General features: G+C 52.0%; 1 protein-coding gene and 1 non-coding gene across 3 annotated transcripts in view; both read right to left on the reverse strand.

Annotated features, from left to right (window-relative positions):
* RNF220 (ring finger protein 220) overlaps window positions 1-26,274 on the reverse strand; it is an 83,518-nt gene that overhangs the window by 13,851 nt on the left and 43,393 nt on the right. The window contains exons 2-7 of one of the 2 annotated variants that reach the window (XM_049618651.1): window positions 20,828-20,960; window positions 12,924-12,969; window positions 9,296-9,397; window positions 4,520-4,562; window positions 1,252-1,373; window positions 749-881 (exon numbers count right to left, since the gene is read on the reverse strand). In XM_049618651.1, the coding sequence (XP_049474608.1) occupies window positions 749-881; window positions 1,252-1,373; window positions 4,520-4,562; window positions 9,296-9,397; window positions 12,924-12,969; window positions 20,828-20,960 (579 nt within the window). Of the gene's footprint in view, window positions 1-748; window positions 882-1,251; window positions 1,374-4,519; window positions 4,563-4,691; window positions 4,960-9,295; window positions 9,398-12,923; window positions 12,970-20,827; window positions 20,961-26,274 lie in introns of those variants that run through there. The other variant, XM_049618652.1, reaches the window with a different exon arrangement.
* On the reverse strand, window positions 1,940-2,046 carry LOC125913779 (U6 spliceosomal RNA). The gene has a single exon (XR_007455078.1). It is a non-coding gene; the product is annotated as a U6 spliceosomal RNA (small nuclear RNA).

Raw genomic sequence — 26,274 nt, forward strand, 5'->3', positions numbered from 1 at the left:
CAACCTGTGTACTGTTTGACCTGGTGAGGGGTGGGAGACTTCCACTGAGCGAAGTCATATCCCTCCAAGGAGCTGGGAGGGTAATGGAGCTGTGCAAAGCCCTGTAGACCCCTCTGCAGCAACTGGGGAGCCCAAGGGAAGCAAGGAGCAGCTGGGCCCAGGCCCCTCTTGCTTCAGGGTAGAGGGCACCCAGGGAGAAGGGATGGGATCAGAGCTAAAATTAGATTCACCAATGAAGCTCAGGGGAGGTCAAATTTTGCCATAACTCACTCTCTCCTCTGTAACTGATTTCCCTGACGTGGGGTTGAGGAGGAGGAGGAAAATCCAATGTGTTTGCCTGGAAGCCCTGAGGGCCCCCAGTGCTGGAGGTGTACAGCAGGTTGCTGGATTCTCATTTATCAGCCTTAAGAGGGATGGAGTGATAAATGCATAACCGTCCCTTTAATATTTTATGCAGGTGCTAACGCGGCTTGGCTGTCACCTTCAATGCATCACCCGAGGCTGAGAGCCCCCCTCGTCATTCCTAGCTTGCAGCCTCACAATTCCATTTCCCCACCCAAATACATCCATTTTAATATGCACATCACAGGCAGGCAGCACGGTCACAAAGGAGCCCCGCCGGCAGCAGTTCCCACGTGGTGGAATGGATGACCAGCCACCAGCCCTGGCCTCTTGGCTCCCAACAGATGGATACCCAGCAGAGGCCTGGCCGCCAGAATGCCACTGCTTATGTGTCAGCTGCTTGTACCTCGGAAACCACCTTCCAGGAGAGTGGTGGCCCGTATCCGCTTCTGCCCGCACCACTCATATTCCTCAAAGCGGTTGCTATTCTCATGCTCGATGTCCACAGCATCGTCCTCGGCCACACAGGAGCCTTCCCTCTGTGAAGAGCAGAGTAGGATCATGTGGGTCCCAGGCCACCACTACCTGCTCCCCAGGGTCTACGAGGAGGGCATAGCCCTAACCTCCAGCTTTGGTGAGCCAGATGGGCCTCCAGATCTAGGGTCCCTTTCACATAAACCAATCTGGAGGTCGAAGACCTGGGCCTCTTCCCAATTATTTTCCATTGGAGCCCCAGGGGAGGAGCGGAAGAATGAAAGCAAAGGAAGAGGGCAAAGAACAGAGAGGAAAAAGCTGCTGAGACCACATGGAGACCCCAACACAGCCCATAAATCTGGGGGTAGTCAGCAGCTAGTGTAGGGGAAGGGAGGGAGGAAGGGGTGAAGAGGTAGGTAGTGATGGCCCCTCTACCTTAGAAAGGCAATGCTCCACATGCCTACTCATCTCCTGCTCCGATCCTGCCAGGGGGCGGTTGCACAGGGGACATACCTGCCCTTCATCTTGCTTCCTCCGTTTCATTTTCCCAATCCGAGCTGCATGGAGAAACCGAAAACAAAGCACAGAACAGGCGAACGGTCACTGTAGCTCCCCTGGTCCCAGTGGAGCTGACACATCCTGACCCCTTGCCAGCCATTAGCCCTTTTGTTCAGTGCCTGATCTGGCCCTCATTATGCAGCGCCTTCTGCTCCTTTGGGGACCGAGCCTTGCCAAGAGCACCTGGGGAGGAGGCTGGTGGTAGGCCAGTAAAGTGTCCACTCTGGCCACAGCTGGCTCAAGTTCAATCCATACTCCCCTACCTGCAGCCTTCAGTAAGTCCAGTGAGCAAAGACATTCCAAGTTGCTAGATATCTGCCCAGAAACCCAAGACCATGGGCTCTCTTAAAGAACATCTCTTGGCTAGAACCCAAGGTCCCTCCAGGGGCCTGATTTGGCCTGCTGTTCACTCATCACCCTTTTTTTTGTTCCAGGGCCAAGGGCCCTGAGGTATAGCCCTTAGTATCCTACCTAGAATCCCTCAGGAAGATTTTCTCTCATGTCCAGATACCATTAAAAAAAAAAAAAAAAAAAAATATATATATATATATATATATACACACACATATATATGGGATGCTTTATGAATTTGCATATCATCTTTGTGCAGGAGTCATACTAATCTTCTCTGTATCATTCCAATTCTAGTATATGTGCTGTTGAAATAAGCACTCCACTGGTCCCATTTTACAGAAGAGGAGACTGAGGCCCAGTCATACAGGTATAGAGGATCTGAATCAGAGAGCCCACAGTACTTTGAGAGGGCAGCCTTTACTGTGCCTACCCAAACCTGTTCTATCATTTCTAATCAGTGCAGGGGGCTGGCAGGCCCCTGAGGCAGACGGCTGCCTGCCACGCTGTCCCGCAGGGGGCTCAATTCCAAAGTGCACACTGCAAGCCCACAGCACTGCTAATTAATGCTGAGAGATGCAATCATTTCTAATTAGCTCACTAATCCCTCTCTGCAGCCCTCCTGTCACTGAAGCAGGAAGGGGTCAAAACAAGGGACTGCCCCCCTCCCTCTGCAATAGCAGAAGTAGAGCTAGCCACTCTGAGACCAGAGTGATTGGAGTAGCAAGACAATCGGGGAGAAAAATGTTCCCCATTGCAGGGCCAGGAAAAACTTTCTCATGGATATTGATCCTGGTGGGAAACTCATGAATGCAGTTTAGGTGGGGGGGACACAGGTGAAAGGTGAGCTTAGAAAGGTGAATTTAGAGCTTCAGCTGTGTATCAGGCTCAGCATCAAATACCTTACACAAAGTAGCTCATTTAATTCTACATTCAACCTGAAGCAAGGCTGTATTATCCATTTTAACAGAAGAAACTCAAGGCTCAGCGAGAACTAGATACTTGTCCAAGTAGCTAAAAAGCGGCAAAGGCAGGATAAGAAATCAAGCCTGACTCCATAGGTCAGAATGCTCTCCTGTCCTAAGAATCTCCCCACTGACTGATAGCAGCAACAAAGACTGATCCGTGAGTGTGCCAGGGCAGCAAGAACATGCACTTGGGGACCTAACTCTTGCCTATTGAGAGTCTGAGGCAGGGAGCTATTCCAACTCCAAACTAGTAACTCTAGAAAGACCTAAACCAACAGGAAAGCCATCATCCCACCAGGGTTGGCATGAAGTTTGAGACATCTTGGTCAGTAGCCTGGCCCTCATCTTCAACTTCCTGTGCTCTTACCCAGGAGAGGTGACTATGTTCCAGTGTCGTCCTTGATTTTGTGGACAAAGATCTAGATCCCCTCACCCTGACTGTCCTAACGCTTGGAATTTCAGACTTGAGTGACCTTGGCACCCTACAGCCATGACTGGGATGGAGAAGGAATACTAGATATCAGAAAGGCAAGGGGCCCTGGTGGTTCTTGAAGCCTGTATTGAGCAGTGTGCCAATACAAAGGGCCTATCATAGACACTGATGACTGAATAAAGAAATGAATCTTACAGAATTGCCAAGGAGGGCGTGATACTGGACACTGTTCTTGCCCAAGCCACCCAGGACAGAAGATCCCTTGTAATCCCAGGAAAGCACCCTGTTGGGGTTAGACAACACCTGAAAATTCTCAAGGCATTGTCTTGCTGATGAATGAACTCACCATTCACCTTCTAAATCCTGAACTAAGCTTACTAAAATGTAGGTAGGGAAAGGTCTGTATTTGCTTAAGGAGGTAACACAGCACGGTCAAAGAAGCACAAGCTTTGAAGGTAAACTTCAGTTTAAATCATGGTTCAGTTACATCCCAGCTGTGTGTTTTTAAACAAATCACCTTCCCCTCTCCCAGCCTCAGTTTCCTTATCTACAAAATGTGTGTTACCACTTTCTTCTCAGAAGTGTTGTGATAATGATGCTTAACATGGGGTCAGCCCATAATGAATGCTTTCCCGTTCCCAGATTGGAGTTCAGCCAGGCAGCAGAAACCAAGTGGCAGGAGCTGGCCAGAGACCCTAAAGCCCCTTACAGCTAACACCCAGATATACCACACCCATGTCAGCACAAAAAGCTAGGATCATCCAATTGTGTTCAGCAAACAGCAATGCTCCAGAGGTTTGAATCCAAAAGGGGGGGGCGCCAGGTAGTGCATACACGACGTGCTTTCAGAGAAGGCCTCTAAGAGCTGTCGAGCCCACGCTGATCACCTTTGTGAAATGTGGGCCGACTGATAACTCAAAGAGCCCTGGGATGAGTTAGTTCCTGTTGCCGTGGGAACTCCAGATCTCACTGCATTGTCAAGTCTCAGCAGAGAGGCTGTATTCACACTACTGGGCACTGATTAAAAACTGGAAGAAAAACATTCTCAGCGCCCTGCCGGCTTGTACAGTGAGGTCCCAGCAGTTTGCAAATTCAAAGCTGAGCTCCCGAGTGGAATTGTGTAGCTTGTTCCTCATTCTCTGGTACTTATTGCCCGCCAGGGTTCTTGAAGGCCTTCAGAGAGGCGTGGGCAAGAGCTGGAACCATAACCTCCATTAGACAGACGGGGAAACTGAGGGCGGCCACCTTGGGTTAGCACATTCTCAGGCGCTGTGACTGCGACGAAGCCAAATGGCCCCAAAGTCGAAGAGACCCAGGCAAGCCCGGAGCTTCAGGCAGTGAGGGAGGGAGGAGGCCGGGGGTGGGGCGGAGGGAGGGGCCGGGCAAGACTCACCATTCAGTCGGGTCTGCCGGTTGGCTCGCACTCGCAGGAAGGTCTGGGAGAAGATCCCGGGCAGAAGCAAAAAAAGAGAGCGTCAGGCGCGGCCTGGAGCCCTGACCCCCGCCCCAGCACTGGACCCCGGTCCCGGGCTGCCCCGCCCCAAACAGCCCGTAAACAAACCTACTTCCTCCCTCCCGCCGGCCCCCCTGCTCCGCCGGCCGTTCCGGGCCCTCGGCATAGCCGCCGGGGGATGCTCTAACGGGACCCCGTGGCCGCCGCACGGTGCCGCCCCAACCCCGGTCTCCGGCGCTCCGGGCCCTGCGGCCGCCCGGCCGGCGAGGGCGGCGATGCGGGCGGATTCCCCCCGGCTGCCCGGCGGCGGCGGCACCTCAGCTCCCACCGGCGGCGGCGGCCATGTTGGCCCTGATCACGTGACCCACTGCCGTCGCGCGCCGGGGTGAAAGTTCACGGGGGGGGGGGGCGGCCGGACCAGGACCAGGAAACAGCTGCTCTTACTCCGGTAGTAACCGGCTGGGGCCGCCCTGGGGTCCCTCCCACCGCACCCAAAGCCTACCAGCCCCAGTTTTAGACACTGCCGGGTGCTCCCACCCCGCTCCACGCGCCCTGCCCGCGCGGAGCTCCTTCAGTCCCAGAGCCTCAGCCCGGACCCCGGCCCTGCTGCTGGCGCTTTGCTGGGGAGGAGGCGTTTGGATTCCGGGTCGTCTCTGGGCGGTCCCACCGAGTGTCCCAAATTGTCCCGCCCCAACCCCTAGCCTTTCTGTAGTCCCGTTGTTAGAGGATTCCCATTTCTGCTGTCTGCTGGACAGCCCCTGGAGCTTTCACGGGTACCTCACACCCACACAGCCAACGTGGAACTCAACATCCCGCAAGCAGCCGCTTTTCTCCTGGGTGCTCAGTTCGTAAGGGGATACCACCATCCACTCAGGTGTGCCCACACCGGAAACTTTAGAGGTGTCGTTGGCCCCACCCTCCTTCATTCCTCATACTCAGTCCAACTTTAGATTCCAGGAAGTCTGTCTTTAAAGGTCTCTTAAATGTTCTCATCTCCACTTCTGCGCATTTCCTACTCATCTTTCCAGACCTAAGCAAAAATACCTTTCTTTTCCTCCCGTTAGAGTGCTTCCATCTCTACCCTCATTATAGCTCATACAAATTTGTACGGTGGGCTGACCACTCTAGGGTTGGGGTCATGTCTGAGTCATACAGGTGAACCCAGAGTCCCCGCATAGCGCTTGGCATAGGCAAGACATCCCTGAGTGTTTCTTCTATGACTATACCTGTCTTGGATGTCACTGCTCTGGTTCATAATCGTGTGAGCTTTCAAAATTTGTCTCTCATCTGGCCTTCTGGTCTTCAGTTTCTCTCCCTGACCATACTTCAGACAACAGATAGTGTAATCTTTGTATCATGCAAAATCGACCCTCTCTCCCTCTCCCCCACTTCTTTAAATCCTTCAGTGGTTCTCCACCTAGAAGATCTGTAGCATGGCACACAGGCCTTATTTGACCTGTTTTTGTCTTCAGACTCTTCTACCACTCTTGCCCTCTCCCTTTGCCATCTCCACACTCAGCTCTATAGAGCTAACTATATATAGTTCTTTGAGCACTTCATGCTCTGGACTCTGGGCTAGATTATCCTGCTGCTTCCATATCCCCTGCTTGGTTGACGGTTGTTCCTCCCTTCAGGACTCTGAGAAAGCTTCACTTTCCCCCCCCCGAGGTTGGGTTTGTTGCCTCCTCTGAGTTTTCACCATCCCTTGGCTTCCCTCTGATCTTGCATATGGTGATTACCTATGTGTCCCTTCTACGGTGGGGGCTGGTGGTGGTGGTGGTGATGATATCTCTCCAGTATCCAGTCACCCAGCACAGGGCCTAGCATGCAGGAGATATCAGTGGTAATGGGAGAAGGATATTTACAATGGAACTCCCTGAGCCCAGTGCAGGGCTGGGAAACAGTTTAGGATTCAGGGCCAGACAGATCCCAGGTCAAATTCTGACTCTGTTCCTCATAATTTATGTGTTCCCCAAAAAGTCACACCCCCCTCTCCAGGCCTGTTTCCTTAGCAGTAAATGGGGGACAATGAATCCTAGCCTTCACAGTTGCTATGAGGATAAAATGAGGAATGGTTAAGAGGGCTAACCCAGCAGGGGCTAAGTAAATGGGAATCCAAACCAGAAACCAACACTCCCTGCTTTCAAGACCTACACTGATGGTTTTTTAAAAAAAAAATCCAACATAACCAACCAACTAGTACATGCCAGGCATTGTGTAAAGATCAGGGGATGGGCTATCCAGCTAGTCCCTGGGGTTTCCAGCTTCACCTCCTGCTAATTCCCCTTGGGTTTTACATGCTAACAAAAGTGAACTGCTAGCAAGTCCCCAAATACATCATTCTGTGTTACACCTCTATGCTCTTTACACAGCGTTGCCTTGAAATGGCAGACGAAGAATCTTCCTTGTTCATCAAAGTGAACTACTTGTGTTCTGAAACCGTGTTCATTCGTTACCTCTCTGTGAAACTTGCTCTGATAAACCCCCTCTTTACACTGGACTATCCCAGAAAGTTAATTTATAACTGTTACAGCACTTAAACACTGGGCTATAATTATTTATTTGCAAATCTAACCCCTTGAAGGCAAGGACACTGGGCCGGGCATGTGTGAGTACAGGAACGGAGTATAGAAGGATGGGACAATGTCCTTGCCTTGGAGGAGCTCCCAGTTTAGTGAAACAGTCATGCTCGTTGTGATAGATTAAATGCAGCCATAATTCTTTGCAGCTCCTTCTGTCAAGAGGACAGAATCCTCATCCCTCGATTATGGGGTAGCTTTGGGACTTGCTTTGTCAAGTGATGTGTGAGTTCCAGATTCTAGGCCTCAAGAGGCTTTGCACTTTTGGCCTTTGTCCCCTTGGTGTGACACTGCCCTGAGGCTGCCAAGTAAGGAAGCAGGCCTAACCTACCAGAGGCCACATGGAAGAGAACCAAGGCACCCTGATCTCCCAGAATGTGAGGCTTTCCAGCCTAGTCAGTCATCTAGCTGAATGAGCTGCATAAATGAGGAAAGGCCCAGTCAACTGAAAAAATCATGAGAAATAACAAATTGTGTTAAGCCACTAAGTTTTGGGATGGCTGGTTATATGTCAGTAAATAATGGAAACATAGATAAACAGGTGATCACAATATAGGATGATAAGGGTAATCATAGGGACATATAGGGTTTGTGAGAAGAGATAGCTAATCCAGAAAGGCTTCCTGGAGATGGTATTTGGGCAGGTTGTTGAAATATAAATAGAAATGTGATGGGATGGGGTAAAATAGTCCCATTAAAAGAAAACAGCATGCGTAAAAGTGTGCAGGCAAGAAAGGAATGGCACAGTCAGGGAGTAGTGAGCATTAATTCTGTGAGGATAGCTCAGAGGATTCCTGGAGGGCAGTATTAGGAATGGAAGTATTAGCAATGGAAATACGGGTTGAACCTAAATCACAGAAGACCTTGGTGCCATGTCTTAGCAGGCCGTGCCTGTGCCTGTGCCTGATGGTAGTTCTTAGCTCAGCAGGTGCTGAGGCTGAATGCTGTGACTGAAGTAGAGAGGGTGGCAGGATGCACCCTAAGGGCAGGGCTCTGTCCATCCCTTTGGAGTGGAACTTTCTGTTACAGAGCCTTGTCTCCCTATCAGACCGGAATTCCCTGAGGTTGGGTCATTTCTCCACCTATGTTAGGGTTGTCTGGGTAATAGCAGTGTTTTTCAGGGGCCGGACTGGGCTGCCTGTCTTGAACCAGGGTTTATGAGAGGGGGATCCCTCCCTGGGGCTCACACTTAGGGCTATGCAGTTTGAGTCCCAGTACCGAAGCACCCAGCAGAGGAGGTGCCAGTGGAGGCCGGTGTCCACTCCCTTCTCTAAGCTCGTACCCTGATGCCGGGCTGTGTCAGTTGGGAGGAAAGGGGGCCCAAGGGGAACATCTCTAATTCCAACAAAGAGTTCCTGTATGCCGGGGCAGTGACCCAGGCTCTCCACCCAGAATTGTAGGTCCCTGCTGCCTGTCTTTCCATATCAGATCAGGGCTTCTGAGTCAGGGCTGTTTTCTCCTTTCGTACTGGGCTCCCCAAGAAGCCCTTTTGCCATTGAGGCCAATGTTTCTTAGAGCAGGGCCCTGTTTTTTCCATCTGATTGGGGCTCCCAAGGGCAGGGCTCTGTCTCTCCCCAGACAGAAGTTTCTGGGGGAGTTCTTTCTCTTTCTACCATAAAGGAGACCCATTTAGAGCTAGGATGTTACCCTTAGGCCCCCGTCTTGCTGTGATCTTTTAGGACTGTGTGATTACTCCTTTCCTGTTTGCTCAAGGCACTCAGGCAGTGTCTTCTTGTCTCATTCTGGGTCTGATATGAAGGTTTGGCAGGATTGAATCGTTATTTGCTCAAGGGATCCTGGTTTGGAAGTCTGAAGTCTTCGGGGGATTTGGGGCTATGCCTCTGGGTCCCTCATGAAACCAAACCACATGGGATACCTCTTGATGGCTTCAGAAGTGCTTACAGCCCACCAGAACCCAGGTGACCTTGCATTGCTCCTTAAAACCTATCTGTTTAAGGCCCATTCCCTGACACGTGTGCCTTCTGGTTTCAGTTAGGGGCACTAGACACAGAGGGAACCAAGTACAGTTCTGGCTTCTCTTCTCACCTCCCAAGGAGGGGAGGAATCAGCACCAGCATGCCCCTCTAAGCTTTCACCACAGGAGCTTCCATCTCACGCTCACGCACTCCCTCCTCACCTGGTATCTGTCTGAATGGTGCAGGTCATCAGTGGCAGAGGAGTGTGGTGATGCTGTTGGAGACTCTCCTTCCCTCTTGATGGAAGCAGACAACAGGAGGGACTGGAAGAAGAAAAAGGACATGTCGCCTCAGGCCAAATGAGACCTGCAGTCAGTCAGTCCCCTAGGGTTCCCAGTCCAACAGAGCTTTTGGGAGAGGGCCATTGAGGGAGGCAGAGGGATAGAGGAACCACTCTTGAGATCTGGAAGGCAGGCTTTGAGGCCCTGAGGATGTGGTTGTGGGAGAGGATGGCTTGATTTCAGGGATGGGTAGAGACCTCTGAGAGGGTCCAAACCTCGTGGACCCCAGGTAATCTCTGTCCCAGTGGGGCAGGACTCCCTGCCCACTCCCAGTTGGATGAGATAATACATGCTTTGTTCTCCCTTCACAAGCAGAGACTCTGGGACTGTTCTGAAGGATTGGGGGTAAAGCCGCATACCTGCTGCCCTGCCTGCCCCTAATACGGGCTGAAGGCAGCCCTGCTATGGAGACAGTAAATTAAATAGTATGTATGAGTTTCCTGCATGCAGCTAGGGATGTACGCTGGGTCCATTTATCCCTGCACTGCGGCAATGACCCCAGCGAGAACCCTAGGAGAACTAACCCCCCCACGTCAGTCCCGCATGGCCTCTCCTACGTGCGCCTGCAGTGTAGATTAATAAACTGTCCACTTTACATTGTGTGTGAGCGCCACAATCCTAAATACTACATGGCACGTTCAGCCTGCTCTTGCTGGCTCTTGCCAAGGCCTGTTCAGCTGCAACCTGGGGGCCTGGAGGCCTGAAAGCAATCCCTACTTCCTTCTCCCACCCTTTCCAGTTTGCACAGCTCTGAGCCGGAAGCATACAAGCCCCTAGGAGGCCTCCCCAGCCGAGAAACCATGCCAAATCACCAGTGACAGCCCAAAGAAAGCAATTTGGGAAAGATGGAGCAGCCATTTATCCTTCATCTCCGACCGAGCCTTAGGATGTGACCCGCATGCGGTGGCCATGCTGCACATCCTCAGGCAAGGGCCCTGGGAAGGGAGGGGCAGCTGCTGGTCTGGCAGGGCTCCCTGACTCAGCCTGGCCCCCCAAAGCTGGTGGAGGAAAGAGGCTGGGAAGGGCCTGCAACTCGGAGCCCTTTTTTCACCCAGCCAGGCCCAGGGGGAGGCCTAGTGGGTGACTTAGCCCCCACTCCAGACTGAGGTGGTCTTTCAGGCAATGTCCTTTGCCTTCTCTGGTCCCAGGGAAGATGCTGAGGAGGGGAAACAAAGTGGGGTCCCTGCCCCCCACCATGAGAAAGCTTGCTCTTGTATGCTTGCTTTCTGTCTCTCTCTCTGTCTCTCTCTCTCATTCTCTCTGGGTTAGAAGCCCTGAGAGGCCCCAGCATTACACCTGGGGCAAGCAGAATAAAAAAAGGTCACTGGCGCTTTTTAAACATGGACCAAAAAGCAGTAAAATGTGTTTTGAAAAAAAAAATCCCGGCATTAAATCATGACTTTTTGCCTGGCTCTTCGCCTCATTAAAAGTGGCCTTTTGGAAGGTAAAATTATCATTGTAAGCGATAAGATCTTTAAGAAAATAATTCACGGCTTCTTCACCCTTTAATATGATAGCCGCCACCGGCTAATTTTTTTCTTAATGGCAATGAGGCCATCAATCTTGTCTAAGGCCCCCTCGCCCTCTCCTCTCCCTCCCTCCCTCCTTCTCCCTGTCCTCTCAGTTTCTTGCTTGAACCTTCTACCTCATGCCTCTTCCACCCATGACCTGCTCCCCTAAAGCCTCAGCCACAGGCAGGGGATGGTCAGCTTTGGGGGTTGAAATGGTCAGCTTTGGGGGCATAAGTGTGAATCTGGAATTGGGCGAGCAGGGGTCCTTGCCTAATTATCAATATTCCTGTGTCGGCAGTTGGAGGATCTGCATGTGTTTTAGGACTTCCTGTGTGAGTATTCTGGCCTCGGTGTGTGTGCATCTGCGTATGCGGGGGACTAGGTATGGGTGTGGATTGTATCTGTGTTTATCCTTAGAGCACTGGCCTCACTGCGGTCCAATCCCCAGCCCTGACAGCCACACTCAGGTGTCGGGTGTCTGTGGTTGTGGCGGTGGCTGACCTGGCAGCTTGTCCATGGCCTACCTTCCTTAACCACAACCACTGAATGCTGCAGGCCGGGCCAAGCTCTGTGAGTGTGGCTCCCTACCTGTATGATCCACGGCTGCCTGGCAACCCCCACCTTTTCTCTTTAGGCAGGAGGGCTTTGCTACCTTGGTCAGGGCCTGCACCCATCTAAGACTGGACCAGCCTCCCTGCCCCTCCTCTGTCCAACTTTCTGTGTCGAGTGATTTCCTGAGCGAAGGTGCAAAATCCACTCCCACCCTTTTTAAAGGCCTGCAGGGGAGTTGGGCCAACCCCTGGAGGTAATATTATCACTCTGGCTCCTTTTCTCCAAACTGCCCCCTCAGAGGTCACCAGTGGCTTTAAGATTTCTCAACACGATGGCCCCCTTCTCCAGACTTTCTCTCTTTGACTGCTGACCACCCCATATGTTTTGGAACTTTTCTCCCCTAGGAGTCTGGGATACCATGCTTTCCTGTACCCATCCCGATGCATGACTGTTCCTCCTCTGGCCCCTTCCTGGTGCCTGTACCTTATCTTGACCCCCCCCCCCACACACACAGAGGTCCCCAGATACTCTTCCTGGCTTTTTCTTTGATTTCTCTGTGCAGTCCTCCTGACTGATTCCAACCATTTTGGAAGCTTCAACACTCATTCCTCACTCCCTATAAAAAGGGCCAGGGATTCCTGCCTTTAAGAGTCATTGTGAGAACTTTTAACAAAATATGTTGCCTTGCCGAGGGTGAGGAAGGGTTTAGTGAGTAGGGTTTAGTTCTCCTCCCCAGGTCCCCACTTCCTCAAAATCATCACCTTTGGGAAAGCAGTACCATCTGCCTCTGTGGCCATCTATGGGAGTTCTTGATACAAATCACATCATTGTGCTGAGGCCTCTCTGGCCCCTCCTTTGAGCCAGCTACTTGCCCTTCATTTTTCCTTTCTCCATCTGATGCTCCCAAACCTCTCTCCCATGGTATCTGTTTAGAGGGGCAGACTGTCTCCCCAGATGAGTCCAACATCCTCCCTGGCTCCCTGCTGCCCTCAGGACAAAGTATACACATACTCATGCACACACACACACACACACACCCCATGGTGTGTCTTCTAAGGCCTGTGTACTATCTGTCTTGACCAGCACTTCTATATTTTTATTTACCTGCTACAGCTCACCTTCCTTCTTGGAGTCTCCCCAGCCTTAGTGTCTGGGTCCCCCATGCCCCCATGTCATTCTTAGCTTTGATTCCTGTTCTGACTGGAAAAGGAAGAAGTCAGATGAGCATATTCTGGCTCATACTCAGACTACATTCTCTCTCTCTCTCTCTCTCTCTCTCTCTCTCTCTCTCTCAAGCACACAGGGAAGCCCTAGGCCTCAGGCTGACAATCAAACCCTGGAGACAGTTGGGGATCCAGGAAGAGCTCCTTTTCCTCAAGAGGAATCAGTTATGGGGAAGCCTAGGTTAGGATGGGTAGGAGGAAAACACACAATTGTCCACCTACCTTGGGGGTGCCTGGAGCCATGGCATCCTTCAGAAGGGAATTCTTGCTGCCAAGAAAGAAGAGAACAGGGTGACTATCCCACTTGCTGCCCAGGGCATGCAAGAGAATAGCAAGAAAACCCCAAAAAGAGAAGGCATAGCCAGCTTAGCCCAGCCCTGTTCAGCCAAGCTCTACCAAGGCCTTTCAACCTCAGCTGGCCCTGACTAGCTCAGCCTCCATCAGGGGCCAGTGGCAACAGCTGGCTCCTGGAAGGGGGACAGAGACAGTAGGCATGGTAGGCTCCCCCATGAATCTGAGGAAAGGGGCTTTACCTGACTCCTGGTATCAGCCCTGAGGGTTCTGCTTGTCCTGGATGCCCCCTTCCCTCCACCTCCTGTCCCCAGCCTGCTCTTAGCTCCTATGGGATTGGGGGTGATGGAGCTGACATGGCTCTTGTCAATTCTCCCTCCAACACGCTGCAAACTGCGTTAGGCCAGGAATGATCTCCCCCTGATTCAATTTGTCAGCCCCAGGCCCTCCGGCATCGGGCGCGGCAGGCGGGCGGGAGCTGGGCCCTGAAATATGGTGGGCGGCTCGGAGCAGGCGGGGGCGGGGGTGGGAGGTGATGGATGGGCTGTGGGGGAGGCGAGGACTGTGTTTAATAACAAAATTGGTATGCAAGGCCACATCCTGCGCTAAGCATGAGTGATCCAGAGCCACAAAGTATTACAAATCCCTGCTAAACAGATGCTGACAATGGAACAAGACGTATCAAATCAGATCCACTTCAGAAACATTAATATCCCTGTTCCTGTCCCTCCCTCCCTGCTGCCCCCACTGTGCTAGCCACATCTGTGCTCACACATTCACGCACGTGCACTCACACACACATACAAATACATGCACGCAGAGGCGCTGGTTGATATGTGCAGGAGGCAGACACAGCCCATTCACATAGGGTCCCTGCACAGACACCCATACAAGCTATTCAGGTAGAGCATGCCCACAGAGATGTCCATAAAGCACAAAAGACACATACCCAAGGCAGAGTGCATAGGACACGCACGGACTCAGGGCGTATACACAGGAATCACCCATAGGGTCAGACATAGGTACCCCAATACGTGAGCAAAGACATAGATTCAGATAAAGTAGCGGCTGTCCCTTGGGGCACATTTGGCAATGTCTGGGGACCTTTCTGGTCATCACAGATGGGGGTAGGGAGTTTGCTACTGGCATCTGGTGGGTAGAGGATATTAACCAACATACAGTGTATGGGACAGCCCCTCACAAAAAAGAATTATCTGGCCCAAAATGTCAATAGTGCTGAGGTTGAGAAACCCTGGTATAAAGGCAGATACACACATATCCACTGTCCATAATTCTGTCAACAGTCACTCAGACACATGTGGTCACACCCAGTGGCTCAAACATGTTGTAAATACAGACACATTCACAACAGTCACCCAGACTGTGAAGAGCTGCTCGGGCACCAACATCTACATAAACACATGCACAGGTACACCCACATGCACCAACACACACCCAGATACTTACACATCCACAAATGCAGACACACGTGGACACACACCCACATAGATACACACATCACAGATCTGAATGTAAACACAGAACTGTTTGCCTGGCTGATTACAGAGTGTGGGCATCACAGACTGGGAAGGACAACCAGACCAGGTTCCATTCAGTTACATTTGGTTCTTAAACAGTCCCTGTATTCCTGCTCCCTGTCAGGCCCTGATCTAGGCAATGGGGATACAGAGAGGAAACTGAGCTGCTCTTGAGGAGCAACTAGTTTGAGTTCATTACTTTTAGCATTCCTTCACTCAGTCAACAAGTACTGATGTCCCATTGTGCCCGGCACCGTACCTGGACAGGTACAGAAATGAGGCATCTACTGTGCGACAGCATTCTTGCTGGCCTGAGGTTTGAGCTTTATCTGAGCAGGATCAGGTTGGGACAGAAAAGGAAAGAGTGAACAATGATTGTGCATCAACCACACGTGACAGGTATGGGTCGGGTACTTTATATGTGTTCTCTCTTTAATCTTCACAAAAACTTTACAAAGTTGACCAATGGAGGTTGAGTGACACCTCTACGTTCACACAGCCCATGTAGGGTTTGAGTTCATGTCTGACCGAGTCCAAAGTGCTGCTTTTCAGTTGCCCACACTGATTTCCTAAAGCTACTCAGGGGTTAGGATGGAGGACAGAGCTTGGAGTTCTTTTTCTCTCTCCACTTTGGGGAGCATCCTACTGACTCTAGGCTTTAGTTTCCTCGGCTGGTGAATAGAAATGAGGACATCTAGGGTGAGAATGTCCAGGCTCTCCCTTTGCCAGTACTCTTACCTTTCCCTTAAGTCAGACTGGTACTACCTCAAGCTCCCGCCCTCTCTCTGAGCAAGTGTTCCCACCCTACCCCACCTTTCTTCCAACAACCTGATCACCACCAAGTGTGCTTGGTCCCCCAGAGATAGGAGTCTGGTGAAAAGCCTGCCTCCAAAAGGAAAGGTCTGAGCCCCAGAGCTACAGGCAGACTGGATCCTGCCCAGCCCATCGGCTCCTCTGCCTTCCGTCCCTCCCTGTTTCCACAGCCCACCCCCAACGATTTCCTCCCTTCTCAGTCACTCGCTGCCTAGTGATCCATGGGTTTTAAATTATAACTGGGACCCAGGAAACGCGTTCCTAAGTACAATATTCATGGGCTGGGCTGACACTTTTAATTAAGGTGATTTACACTGAATTATCCTTGGAAATAAAGAAATGGTGTGCTGCCCGGGAATAAACCATCATCACCAGCCGCCTTTGTAAGTTACACTTCGTTTTAATCTATTTGGGGAATTGTTTATCTAGTTCATTACCCAACCAAACACCGAGGCCGGCCTTAAATAAGGCTTAAGTGGGGGTGGGGGCACTGCCATCTCCATACCCTGCCTCTCTAGAGTCACCCAGCCTCCCTGTGGCTCCTTCCAGCCCTTTGAAAGCACTGACCACAGAGCTGGCTTCCTATCCTACAGGCCAGATCTAAAAGTGGCTTTGGAAGTCTCCCAGAAAAGGCCTCTGGGCTCAGGCCTCACCAAGCTAAGCCTCACAAGTCTGGGGGCTGCTCTCCACCACCCTCCAATCTTCAGCCCCCATCTATGTTGCTGCTTGTCTGTACACATCCAGTTTCCACCCCATCACCATCCCAGAGACATCTTAGGCTTAGTGTGCCCAGAGCGCCATCCATTATTTCCTCCTTTCCTCAGAAATTTGCTTCCTCGCCATCATCACCTTTCCCATCACCCAGGTCAGAAAGCTCTTCCTAGTAAGTACCCTGCTCCCTTCTTGCTTCTTCCTTCACCAGTCTCTCATCATTCCCTCTTCTCCATTCCCAATGCCACTGTCCCAGGTCAGCCTCATCATCTGTCCCTTGGACCCTGCCCAACCTCCTCACCTGCCCCCCTTCAACCCCCAATTCATGCTCTGCACTGGCCTCCAGAGTGATTCTCCTACAGTTCTGCAATGTGATCAAACTTCCTGAGACCCACCAATGTTCTAGCTCCCCCACCACAGCTAGGACAACCTTTCAGCCCTGAAAGCCCCCTCCAACCTGTCCTCAATCTAACTTTAGCCCCTTTATTCGAACTAACTTAGTCCTGGGGTCTACTGGTGCTCCAGTGCAGGACTGAGAAAGGGAGGGGTGAGGGAGGGTATATGGCCATAGCCTCTGATCCCAAATGTAAAAGTACTTTGAAAAGTATAAACGCTTTGCCAACAGGAGTTCTGACTCTTCTTCCTGTAGGTGTCTGTGTGCCCATGTACCTGTGGGAATGAGCATGTGTTGGAAGTGGTTCTTTCAGTGTGTGTGTGTGTGTGTGTGTGTGTGTGGTGAGCACATCTATGTGTGTTGGAATGTGGGGGTGTGCGTGTGCCTGTATGTTATGTATGCATGTTTGCCTGTGTCTCTGAAAAGTAGCCAGCCCTAGTTTGGGAGCTGGGAGGTCCCCCCCCCCCCCCCCCCCCCGTTTCTCTGTGCAAGTCCTTAGGTGTGTCTGAAATAGCAGCCTGCCCCCAGGGAGGCCTGTTCTGTGCTGTTGGGCAAAGGGAGACAGAAGGCACAAAGGAGGCAGATGGGCCCTTGAACGCAGGCCCATCCTGAAGAACTTCTGGGGAAGCAGCCGTGTGGGAGGAAGGGAGGCCCCCCAGGCGATGGAGAGCCACCCTGAAGCAGCATCTACAGGCTCCAGAGCTGGCTAAGCTGGGGGGGGGGGGGAGAGCAAAAGAGACAAAGGCAGGGTAAGAGAGGGAGGGAGAAAACTGGAGAGAAGAAGAGAAGAAGGCAGGGAAGCAGGGAGAAGGGAGAAGAGAGAGGGAGCGTGAAGTGGAAGGGAAAGGGGAAGACTGGAGAGCTGTGGAGAAAGGCTCTGGCCACAGGTCATGGATGGGGGAATGCCCTCCTTTGGGTTGTGCCCAGGCACACACAGGATTAGTGTCCTCCTGCAGGATTCAGTTTCCCCATCTGTGAAATGGCTGGTCAAAGGTTCCGTTCAGCTCCTGGAGCTGCCGGCGGCGGGAGAGAGGAGGGAGGAGTCTCAGGGGTGTCAGGAGTCCAGGTGCCACATCTTTTCCCAACTTCCTCTGCTCTCCTCAGGTCTCCCAGACAGCGGGCAGGGGCGGGGCAAGGGCAGCCAAGGCTGGGGCCCTCCCCGAGCGCTACCCGGGCTCTGCGGCGCCCTCAGCCCGGAGGGAGCTGACACGCTCCTTGGGAATTTATCACGCACCCAATTACAATGTTAATTGGCAAGTTCCTGAAATCAATTAATTCGCAAATTTTTTCCAATTAAAAATCCAGATAAATCACGAGGGCGGCAGCGGCCGGTCCAGCCTGCAGTCCGGTGGGCGCAGCGGCCGCAGGGAGGAGAGGGCGAGAGAGGGGAGGGGAGGGGGCGGCGGGCGCGGCTGCCCTTGAACGCCTTTGCCGGCCGGTCGGACTGTCAGCGCGCCGGGCGCGGCGGGGCCGAGACAGATAAAACCATCGACCCGTCGCCGCCAGCGCTTCGGCTTTATCGATCCGACGGGAATTTCACTTGCTGTGCAGATCCCGCTGTCCGGCTGTCAGACACCGGGTGGGGGGGGGGCATGCCAGGGGTTAGGGGGTGCTGGGCGGGGCCTGGACGTGAGGGGCACAGAAGTGGGGGACGCAAGACACAGCCGTGAGGAGCGGAGCAGATGTGGGGGCTCTGGGTGGGGAAATGGACATGGGGATTAGGGTGTGGAAGCAGGGGGTGCCCTGAGAAAATATGCGGGCGGGGGATTGGTGCAGAATCATGGCTGGGGGTGGGGGGCACTTCTGGGGCTAGATGTGGATGCCCTGGGCAGTGCAGGTTTGGGGCCAAGAAGATGAGGCTCTAGTGTGGCCCCTACTGAGGAGGCAGAAGGAGAGCTTGGGCCCCCATTTTCCAGACCCTTAGGGGTACACTGCTTTTACAGGGCCCTGCGGGGCCCTCCACACACATCTCTGTCTCTATTCCTCTTCTTGTTGAGGGAAGTCCTCTATTACCCAGACACTCTCCCAGACAGCTAAGGTGTAGAACTCATCTGCGGAAGGATATTTCTTTCATGCTCTGCCCCTTCTAGGCTAGTCCCAGGAGTGTGTGTGTGTGTGTGTGTGTGCGCGCGCGCCCGGGGGCGGGGGGTGAGGGGTGGGTTAAGAGCATGGCACCACAGTCAGACTGCTTGGATTTGAATCTTATCTTTACCACTTTACAGGCTGTGCAACCTTAGAAAAGTCACTTAACCCCTCTGTACCTCAGTTTCCTAATCTGTAAAATGGACTTAATAATTATTGCCTACCTAGATGGTTGTGAAGAGTAAATAAATTAATGCAATGTAAAGTGCTTGGCATATAGCGAAGGTTCATACAGATTATTATTTTTATCATTTGTATAGTCTTCTGTGGCAGTTTTAAGTATTTTCACAAATTCTTTGATATTCTTCCTGTCAAGAAGTAGAGTTTATAGAGTTTAATTCTCCTCTCTTGGTGTGGGCTGGACTTGGTGACTTGCTTCTAATGAAGAGAATAGAATACGCTAGAAGCAACAGTGTACGACTTCGGAGACTAGATCATAAAAGGCACTGTGGCTTCCCACTTAGTTTCTCTCTTGGCTCACTTCCTCTGTGGGAAGTCAGCCACCATGTCATAGGGAAACTCAAGCTGTCTTATGGAGAGACCCATGTGTGGAGAAGCCATCTTGGGAATGGCTCCCATAGTCCCAGTCAGACCTTCAGATGACTGTCTTGGCTGACATCTTGACTGCAGCCTCATGAGAGACTGAGCCGAAAGCCACAACTACCCACAACTGCCCAACTAAGTTGTTCCTGAACTGATGGTCCATAGACACTGTGGGTAATAAATGTTTGTTGTTTCAAGCCACTAGGTTTGAGGGTAATTTGTAACACAGTGCTAGATAACTAATACTTCTTCCTTCAAAATTCAGCTCAGGCCTCACCTCCCTTAGGAGGTCTTTGCTCTGTGCTGGGTTGGTGCTTTTTCCATGCCCCACAGTTCTTCCCATAGAGCAGCCTCTATCCCTTGGGGTTTCATGGCCCAGCTCTCCTTACTCTCATGTAGTGAGCTTCTGGGAGTGGGACCAGTTCTGGTTTACCTTTGGGTCACCTGCACCCTGCATGGGGGATTAGGTGTGGGTAGATGGAAGGAGATCAGTCAAGTCTGGTGACTTGGACTGAACAAGGGGTAGGGTGGGGTTGGGAGAGGTGGGACAGGCTATTCCCCTGTAGCAGACCATATTTTCCAGAGATGGCTGCAACCACCCAGGTCTCCCATTCCACGTGCTCTTCTATAATATGACCCTGCCACTCTCCCATCAAAAAGTGGGGTGTATATCTTTTCCCCTTCAGTCTGGCTGGGCTGACACTGCCTCGACCAATAGAGTACAGCAGAACTGACATTAAGTGACTTCTGAGGCTAGGTTGTAAAAGGTGATCCAGCTCCCATCTCTTTGGCTGGAACATTTGCTTTAGTACCCTAAGCTGCCACATAAAAAGTCCAGCTACCTGGAGGCTGCCATGCTATAAGAAGGTCCAGACCACGTGGAGAAGCCAAGTGTAGGTGCTTTGGTCACAGCTCCAGCTGAGGTCCCAGCTGAGAGCCAGAATCAGCCACCAGACATGTGAGTGAAGGGGGCTCCAGAGGATCCCAGCTCCCAGCCATCGAGTCTTCCCAGCTGGGGCCCCAGACATCCTGGAGCAGACACAGGCCATCCCTCTGTGCTCTGTCTGGATTCCTGAAGCCACAGATGCCATGAGTATAATGAAGTGGCTACTTTGAATTGCTAAGGTTTGGGGTGATTTGTTATACCTCTCCTCTGTCCCTTTGATAACCTGGCTCCTCCATAAGGCCCTCAAGGAGACTCCACCTGGTCCTTCAGGCAGGGAGAAGGGAGGTAGGGTAGAGCAGCAGGGCATGGCTAAGCTTGATTGTCACCTTTCAGACCCTGAGACTGATAGAGAAGGTAGTGCTTACTCCCCTGGATGGCAGCACGAAGCTGCACTTCTGGTTAGGCTGGCAGGCCCAGTCCCTGCTTCCGGTACCCTAACCCTGAGGCTTAGCATGGCAGTACAGGCCTGTGGCAGTGGCTCATCCCCTTTCCAGCTCCTCTTGTGCCCTTTTGAGGCTGAGGCCTGAAGAGGGGGTCACTCTCCTCCCATCTCTGAAAATACAGCAAGAAGGGAAATGCATCACCATTTAGCTGCAGGATCTGAGGATTGAAAGCAGAGTAGAGGAGAACAACAGTAGGGCCTTACTTCTACCTAGAGGATGGAGTGTGGGCCAGGTTCCTGGGACCTGGTGTCCAGAACACTGAGTGGAACCCTCTGGCAGGCAGGCTCCCCCAGCTGGTGGCTTACCTGGCAGGCAGCTGGGCCAGCTGTTCCAGTTCTTGCTCCATATGTTCCTGCAACTCACTGGGCCTTAGCAGGACCTGGCAGATAGGGCAAATAGGGGCCTGGCTGTCAAACAATGCTGCTGCCTTTTTCTTACCTGGAGAGGGAAGAAGAAGAGACAGACAGATAAGCTGGGCTTGTCTGTGGACATATAGAAACCCAGTGTCCCAATCCTCCAATGCAAGCGTGCTGCTGCCTCCTAGGGCTTACTGGCCTAGAGAGGGGTTGAGCCCAAGGGTCTCAGAGCCCATGACCATTCACTCTTCTCTGTGGCTCCAGGGGCCATGAACGGTGCCTCCTTAGCCGGCCGCCCCTGTGGGAAATCTATTGGGACACAGTCAATGCTCTGTGTAATCAAACCTGGATCACTTCATTTCATACAGGTTAGGGAAGGTCTTGGTTTAATCATACCATCACTCAGAATATCCAGTGACCCCTCTGTCTCTCCTTTCCTTACTGTTTTTATATTCTCCAAATCTGGAGAAGGAAGAAAAGAGGGAGAAAGAGGACTCATTCCTGCATTCCTGTTGTCATTCAACAAACATCGTCTGAGGTCTACTCTGAACTAGCCCTAGTGCAGAGCAGTGGGGCCACAGCATAAAATCAGATCTAGTCCCTGCCTTTGAGGCCCTCACAGTTGAGTGGGAAAGACCAAAAAGGATCTGCTTGACTTCTGGGGTAGTGTTTTCTTCCAGTTCCTCACCTTCCCAGGGTTCCTCCCGTAGCCTCTTCTCTCCCTATTCTGTATGCTGGATCATCTTCTTCCTTCTTATGGCCCTAACTCCCACCTGTGCCTTGTAGACTCCAGAATCTGTATCTCTGCCCCAGATCGCTCCCTGGTTCTCTCGGCCCCTCTATCCAAGCACCTAATGGATATCAATGCCTGGGTGTCCCCCAAGAATCTGAAACTCAATGATCCAAAAACAAGTTCTTCAGCATCTTCACCCCTGCTCCCTGTTCAGCAGTGCCCTCTTAGTTAATGACACCAATGTTCACCTGGTTACCCCAGCCGGGAACCTATGCCTCCCCCGAGGCCCCTTCTCGTGCCTTCTGTCCCTCCCACATTCATTAAACCACCAAGTCCTGTTCGTTCTGCTTCTACAGGATTCCTGGAATCTATATTCTTCCTGTTTGGGTCTCACCACCTCTCACTTGGATAACATTATTGGCCTCTTGTGAATCTAACAGAGTCTGGGTTTCCCCCTCCAAAATATCCTTCAAATTGTATGGGAGCCCAAGTGGGTATTTTGCTGGCTCCGTTGGTTTGGGGGCCAGCTGGGAACCTGAACTCTGTTCCCACTCTGTCCCAGCTCTGTCACTGTCTCTGTTGCTGATGGTAACCAGAGCACACTATGCTAGGAAGGAGCCTGAAGGTTGCTTAATGCACGTCTTTTGAGGAGCCTAAACCCCCTCCCTTGCCACTCTCTCCACCCAGTGCTCTTCTGGCCTCTGCTTAAGGTGTGGAATTGAGGAGGCCTGTTTATCCAGATATATCCTTGCCTATCTATGTAAACTCCGTAGAGAGACTTTTTTTTTTAGTTTTTAAAATTTTTATTTCATTTTTTTAGAGACAGAGAGAGACAGAGCACAAGCAGGGGAGGGGCAGAGAGAGAGGGAGACACAGAATCCAAAGCAGGCTCCAGTCTCCGAGCTGTCAGTGCAGAGCCCAATGCGGGGCTCAAGCCTACGAATGTGAGATCATAACCTGAGCTGCAGTTGGACACTCAACCAACTGAGCCACCAAGGCATGCCTGTAGAAAGACTTCTTTAGCTTAAGCCAAGATCTTCCTCCCTGCTTCTTCTTCCCACTTTTGTCCTGAGAGAGTCAAAATTAGCTTTCAGAGAGATAAAGGCCATGCTAGTGATGACCAAGGTGGTTGTGTTGGGTTACCAAATTAAATATAAGATGCTCAGGTAAAACTGAATTCCAGGCAAATAATGAATACTTTTTTAGTGTAAGTATGTCCCAAATATTGCATGGCACATACTTATGCTAAAAGTTACTCACTGTTTTTCTGAAAGTCAAATTTACTTGGGCATCATATATTTTCATTTGCTAACTCTAGCGCCCCATGCCTGAAGGAGCTTCCAGTTCAGGCTGAGCACAAGAACCCACCTCCCTTTGACACAAGATTGAGGATGGTCACAGCTCTCCTGGATGTCCAGACTGAGTCATCTGAGAGCTCAACGGAGGGAGTAGTTCATTCTGGCTGCATGTTTAGGGGAGTGAAAATAGAGAAGTCTTAACCAAAGAAATGAAATTTAAGTTGCATCTTAGAAGTGTTCCAGGCAGAGAACAGGAGTAAATGAATGAGCTGTGAGTTTCTTGTGGGCAGGGGCCATTTCTTATCTAACTTTATATTTATAGACAATTGAAAACAGACCTGGCATTGACTTGATGGGCAATAAAGAAGCAATAATGAATAATGGGAGGAGAAAAGAGGAAAGGGAAAGGGGATAGGAATGAAGATCGGATTGTCCTAGAAGCCAGATGATCTTTGCAGAGCTGGGATGTCCACTGTGGAGGCTTTGTGTGTGACAGGGTGGGGTGGGTGTGGCTCCAGTCTGTGCGGTCAGGTGTCTGAGGAGGCAAAGGGGCCCTGCTGATCATGTGCCTTGGTGGCTATGCCTTAGATGCTTGGAGGACAGCTGGAAGCTGTGAGTAAAAGAAGCGGGTGTGGCCCGGTCTGGAAGATGGGAGCTGAGGATTCTAGTCTCAGCTCTGACTCTAACTTCATTCAGTCAGAGAATCACCCAGGTGAGGGAGACCCTAGAAATTCTGTAGGCCATTACCTTGTTTTAAGGATGGGGAAAGTAAGGCTCAGAACTGGATAGTGACCCCTGTACTCAGCTCATGATCTCATCACTTCATTTACTTATTCACTCAGCAAAACATTTATTAAACAATTCTTTTACGTCAGGCATTATTCTAGGAGAAACTGGAGTTCAGAGATAAATAAAACACATTCTTGGGCGGAAGGAGATCACAAACTAATAGGAAAGCCAAAGAAGAGTCAGTGGATCCAGTCCGTACAGCCCTGACCAGGGCTGAGGGAGGCACGAATGGCCACCCCAGGATCGAGGCAGGAGTGGCCCGAAGATGGTTGGTAGATGGTTGGTAGGGTCCAGGGGAAGGCAATACTTGATGGAAGGCATGAAGGATGAATAAGGGAGAGTTGACAAGGCTGTTGAAATGGGTCATTGAGGCAGGGCCTGGGGCATAGCGGGGAAATGGTAAGAGAGGAGACCTATGAAAGGGGAGGATTCAGGGCATGGGGTCTATGCTGAGGTAGAAATATCAGGGTTTCTGCCCAGTAGCCTGGGATACCAACTCTGGCTCTTAGGGATTCCTGGAGCCCAGAGTCTTCCCTTCAAGGCTGGGACCAGGAATCAGCATTCCCACATGCTTGTTCTCAGTCTGTTTGCTTTGCTGCCACAGAGATCTACTTTTCTGAGCTTGGCCTCAGTTTCTCTACTGAGACAATGGGTCCTCTTCCTGACTCCCAGCTTTAGGTACAGCACTGACAGGGATCAGCAGAGGGTCCCTGCAGCCTATGCCCTCCATCCCACCCCCATTTTCTCAGGGGTTAGAGTGGCAGGTGTCAGCCTGGCCATGGGCCCCCTGCTTCCCCTCCCCCGCTGTGTTCCCTATAATTTTATATTGAGACCTGTGGTCATGACGTGGGTTTTACTGCACTAACGACATGGCCTGCCCAGGTTTAATGACAAAATCCATACTCTGGCCCTGGGCCTGCTCCTCGTTTGCATAATTCCCAGAATACAGCTCCCTGAAGCTTTTGACCTGGGCCATTACAGTGGCCATAAAACGGGCCATAAAACCACTGGGAATGGCCAAGAGGAGGGGGCTGTGGTCTTGTGGGGGTGGGAACCAAGTCCTCAACCCCCAACTCTTCCTAAGCCTGGGAGTAGACATCCTCTGGCTCTTCTCTGCCACAGTTCCGAGAATCTAAGAGTCCTTCTCAGGCCGGAGAGACCTCTGGAAATCCCTAGTCCAGCTGCCCCTCTGATGTAGGAGTTCCTTCTCCAATGCCAAAGCCGGCATCACAGGTAGGCTGACGGAGCCCCCCAGAGGCAGGCTGTCAGGAAGCATCTTCTCGTTGAGCATTCCTCACTCCTGCCCCCATGCCCCACCCCATGGCTGGCCAGGCCCTTTGCCACAGGTGGGTCCAGGTCATGTGGGCCTAGGTTGAATCTTGTACTTCTTCAGGAGGCCTAGCTCCCCAGGGAGGTCAGGAGGCAGGCTGAGCAGCACAGTGGGGAGACGTGGGAAGCATGAGGGACTGGGGACAGGGACTGGGACGGGCTGTCAGTGCTAAAGATGATGAATGGGGGAGGTGAGGCGGGAGGCCTGGTGTTATCGGCGGTGGATGGCGGTGCGGGCGCTCGCCGCTCCTGTTAATCCCCGGGCGCTGCCTCAGCCCTTGCACTGATAACGAGGAAATGGGACTGACAACAATTTTTAGCTGAGAGATTCTTCACCAAAATGCCAGGCGGCCGGAGGTCTGACAGCGCCTGATTGAGTGTGTGAGTGTGTGGGGGGAACGCCTGCGGCCCCCTCCCCTCCCATGCAAAGATGGATCGCTCATTCCGCCTCCCGTCCACATTCATTACCGCACCTCCCTCCCACCACCGCCACCGCCACCACAGCGCCTGCCACCTCCACGTTTCTGCCTGCTGCAGGTATCCCCTGAAGCAGGAGAGCAGGGAGCCGAGGGGCCTGACCCTGTCCTCAGCCTTACACGGGGCACCTCGAGCTCAAAGAGCCAGAGGTGATTGCGGGGTCAGGCTCCCTAGCTGTGTGGCCTCCAGAAGGCCCCTTTCCCTTTCTGAGCTGCTTAGAATACTCCACACCCAGAACAGCCACGCTCCACCACAAGTGACTGCAGGCTGTGAGGACTGATAGGCAGGCTGAGGAGAGAGGAGCAGTTAAGCCAAGTAGCCTTTGCCTTGCCTGGGCCAGGCTCCAACCAGTGCAGCCATCAGGCCTTGGAACTGGGCCGCAGGCACCTGGGGTCCCAGATCAGCCCTCTGCTGCCCCCCTCTGTTGGGAAGTGCTGACCATCGGGGGCGGGTGACTCAAAGGCCCACCAAGCTGCTCCATCTCTGCCATCTCCGGGAGTGAAGACAGGTACAGACTTGGACACTGGAGGATGGGGATTCTTTCAAAGGGAAAGCCTTCCCTTCTTGGATCATTCACGTCTGACCCTGCCACACGCCTGCTGTGGGATTGCTTCTCGGGCTTGGTCTGTTTGGTTGTGTCCTAGTTCTGTTGCCTGTGGCTTCCATTCTTGCCTCTCTGTTCAAATCCCATCTTGATGATCTTTGGCTCTGCAGACCACAAAAGGCAGGGCTTGACTGCCTGGTGTCTGATTTAAGAAGGAGCAGGGTTT

Source organism: Panthera uncia (genome assembly GCF_023721935.1).
Source record: "Panthera uncia isolate 11264 chromosome C1 unlocalized genomic scaffold, Puncia_PCG_1.0 HiC_scaffold_4, whole genome shotgun sequence".
Lineage (NCBI taxonomy): Eukaryota > Metazoa > Chordata > Mammalia > Carnivora > Felidae > Panthera > Panthera uncia.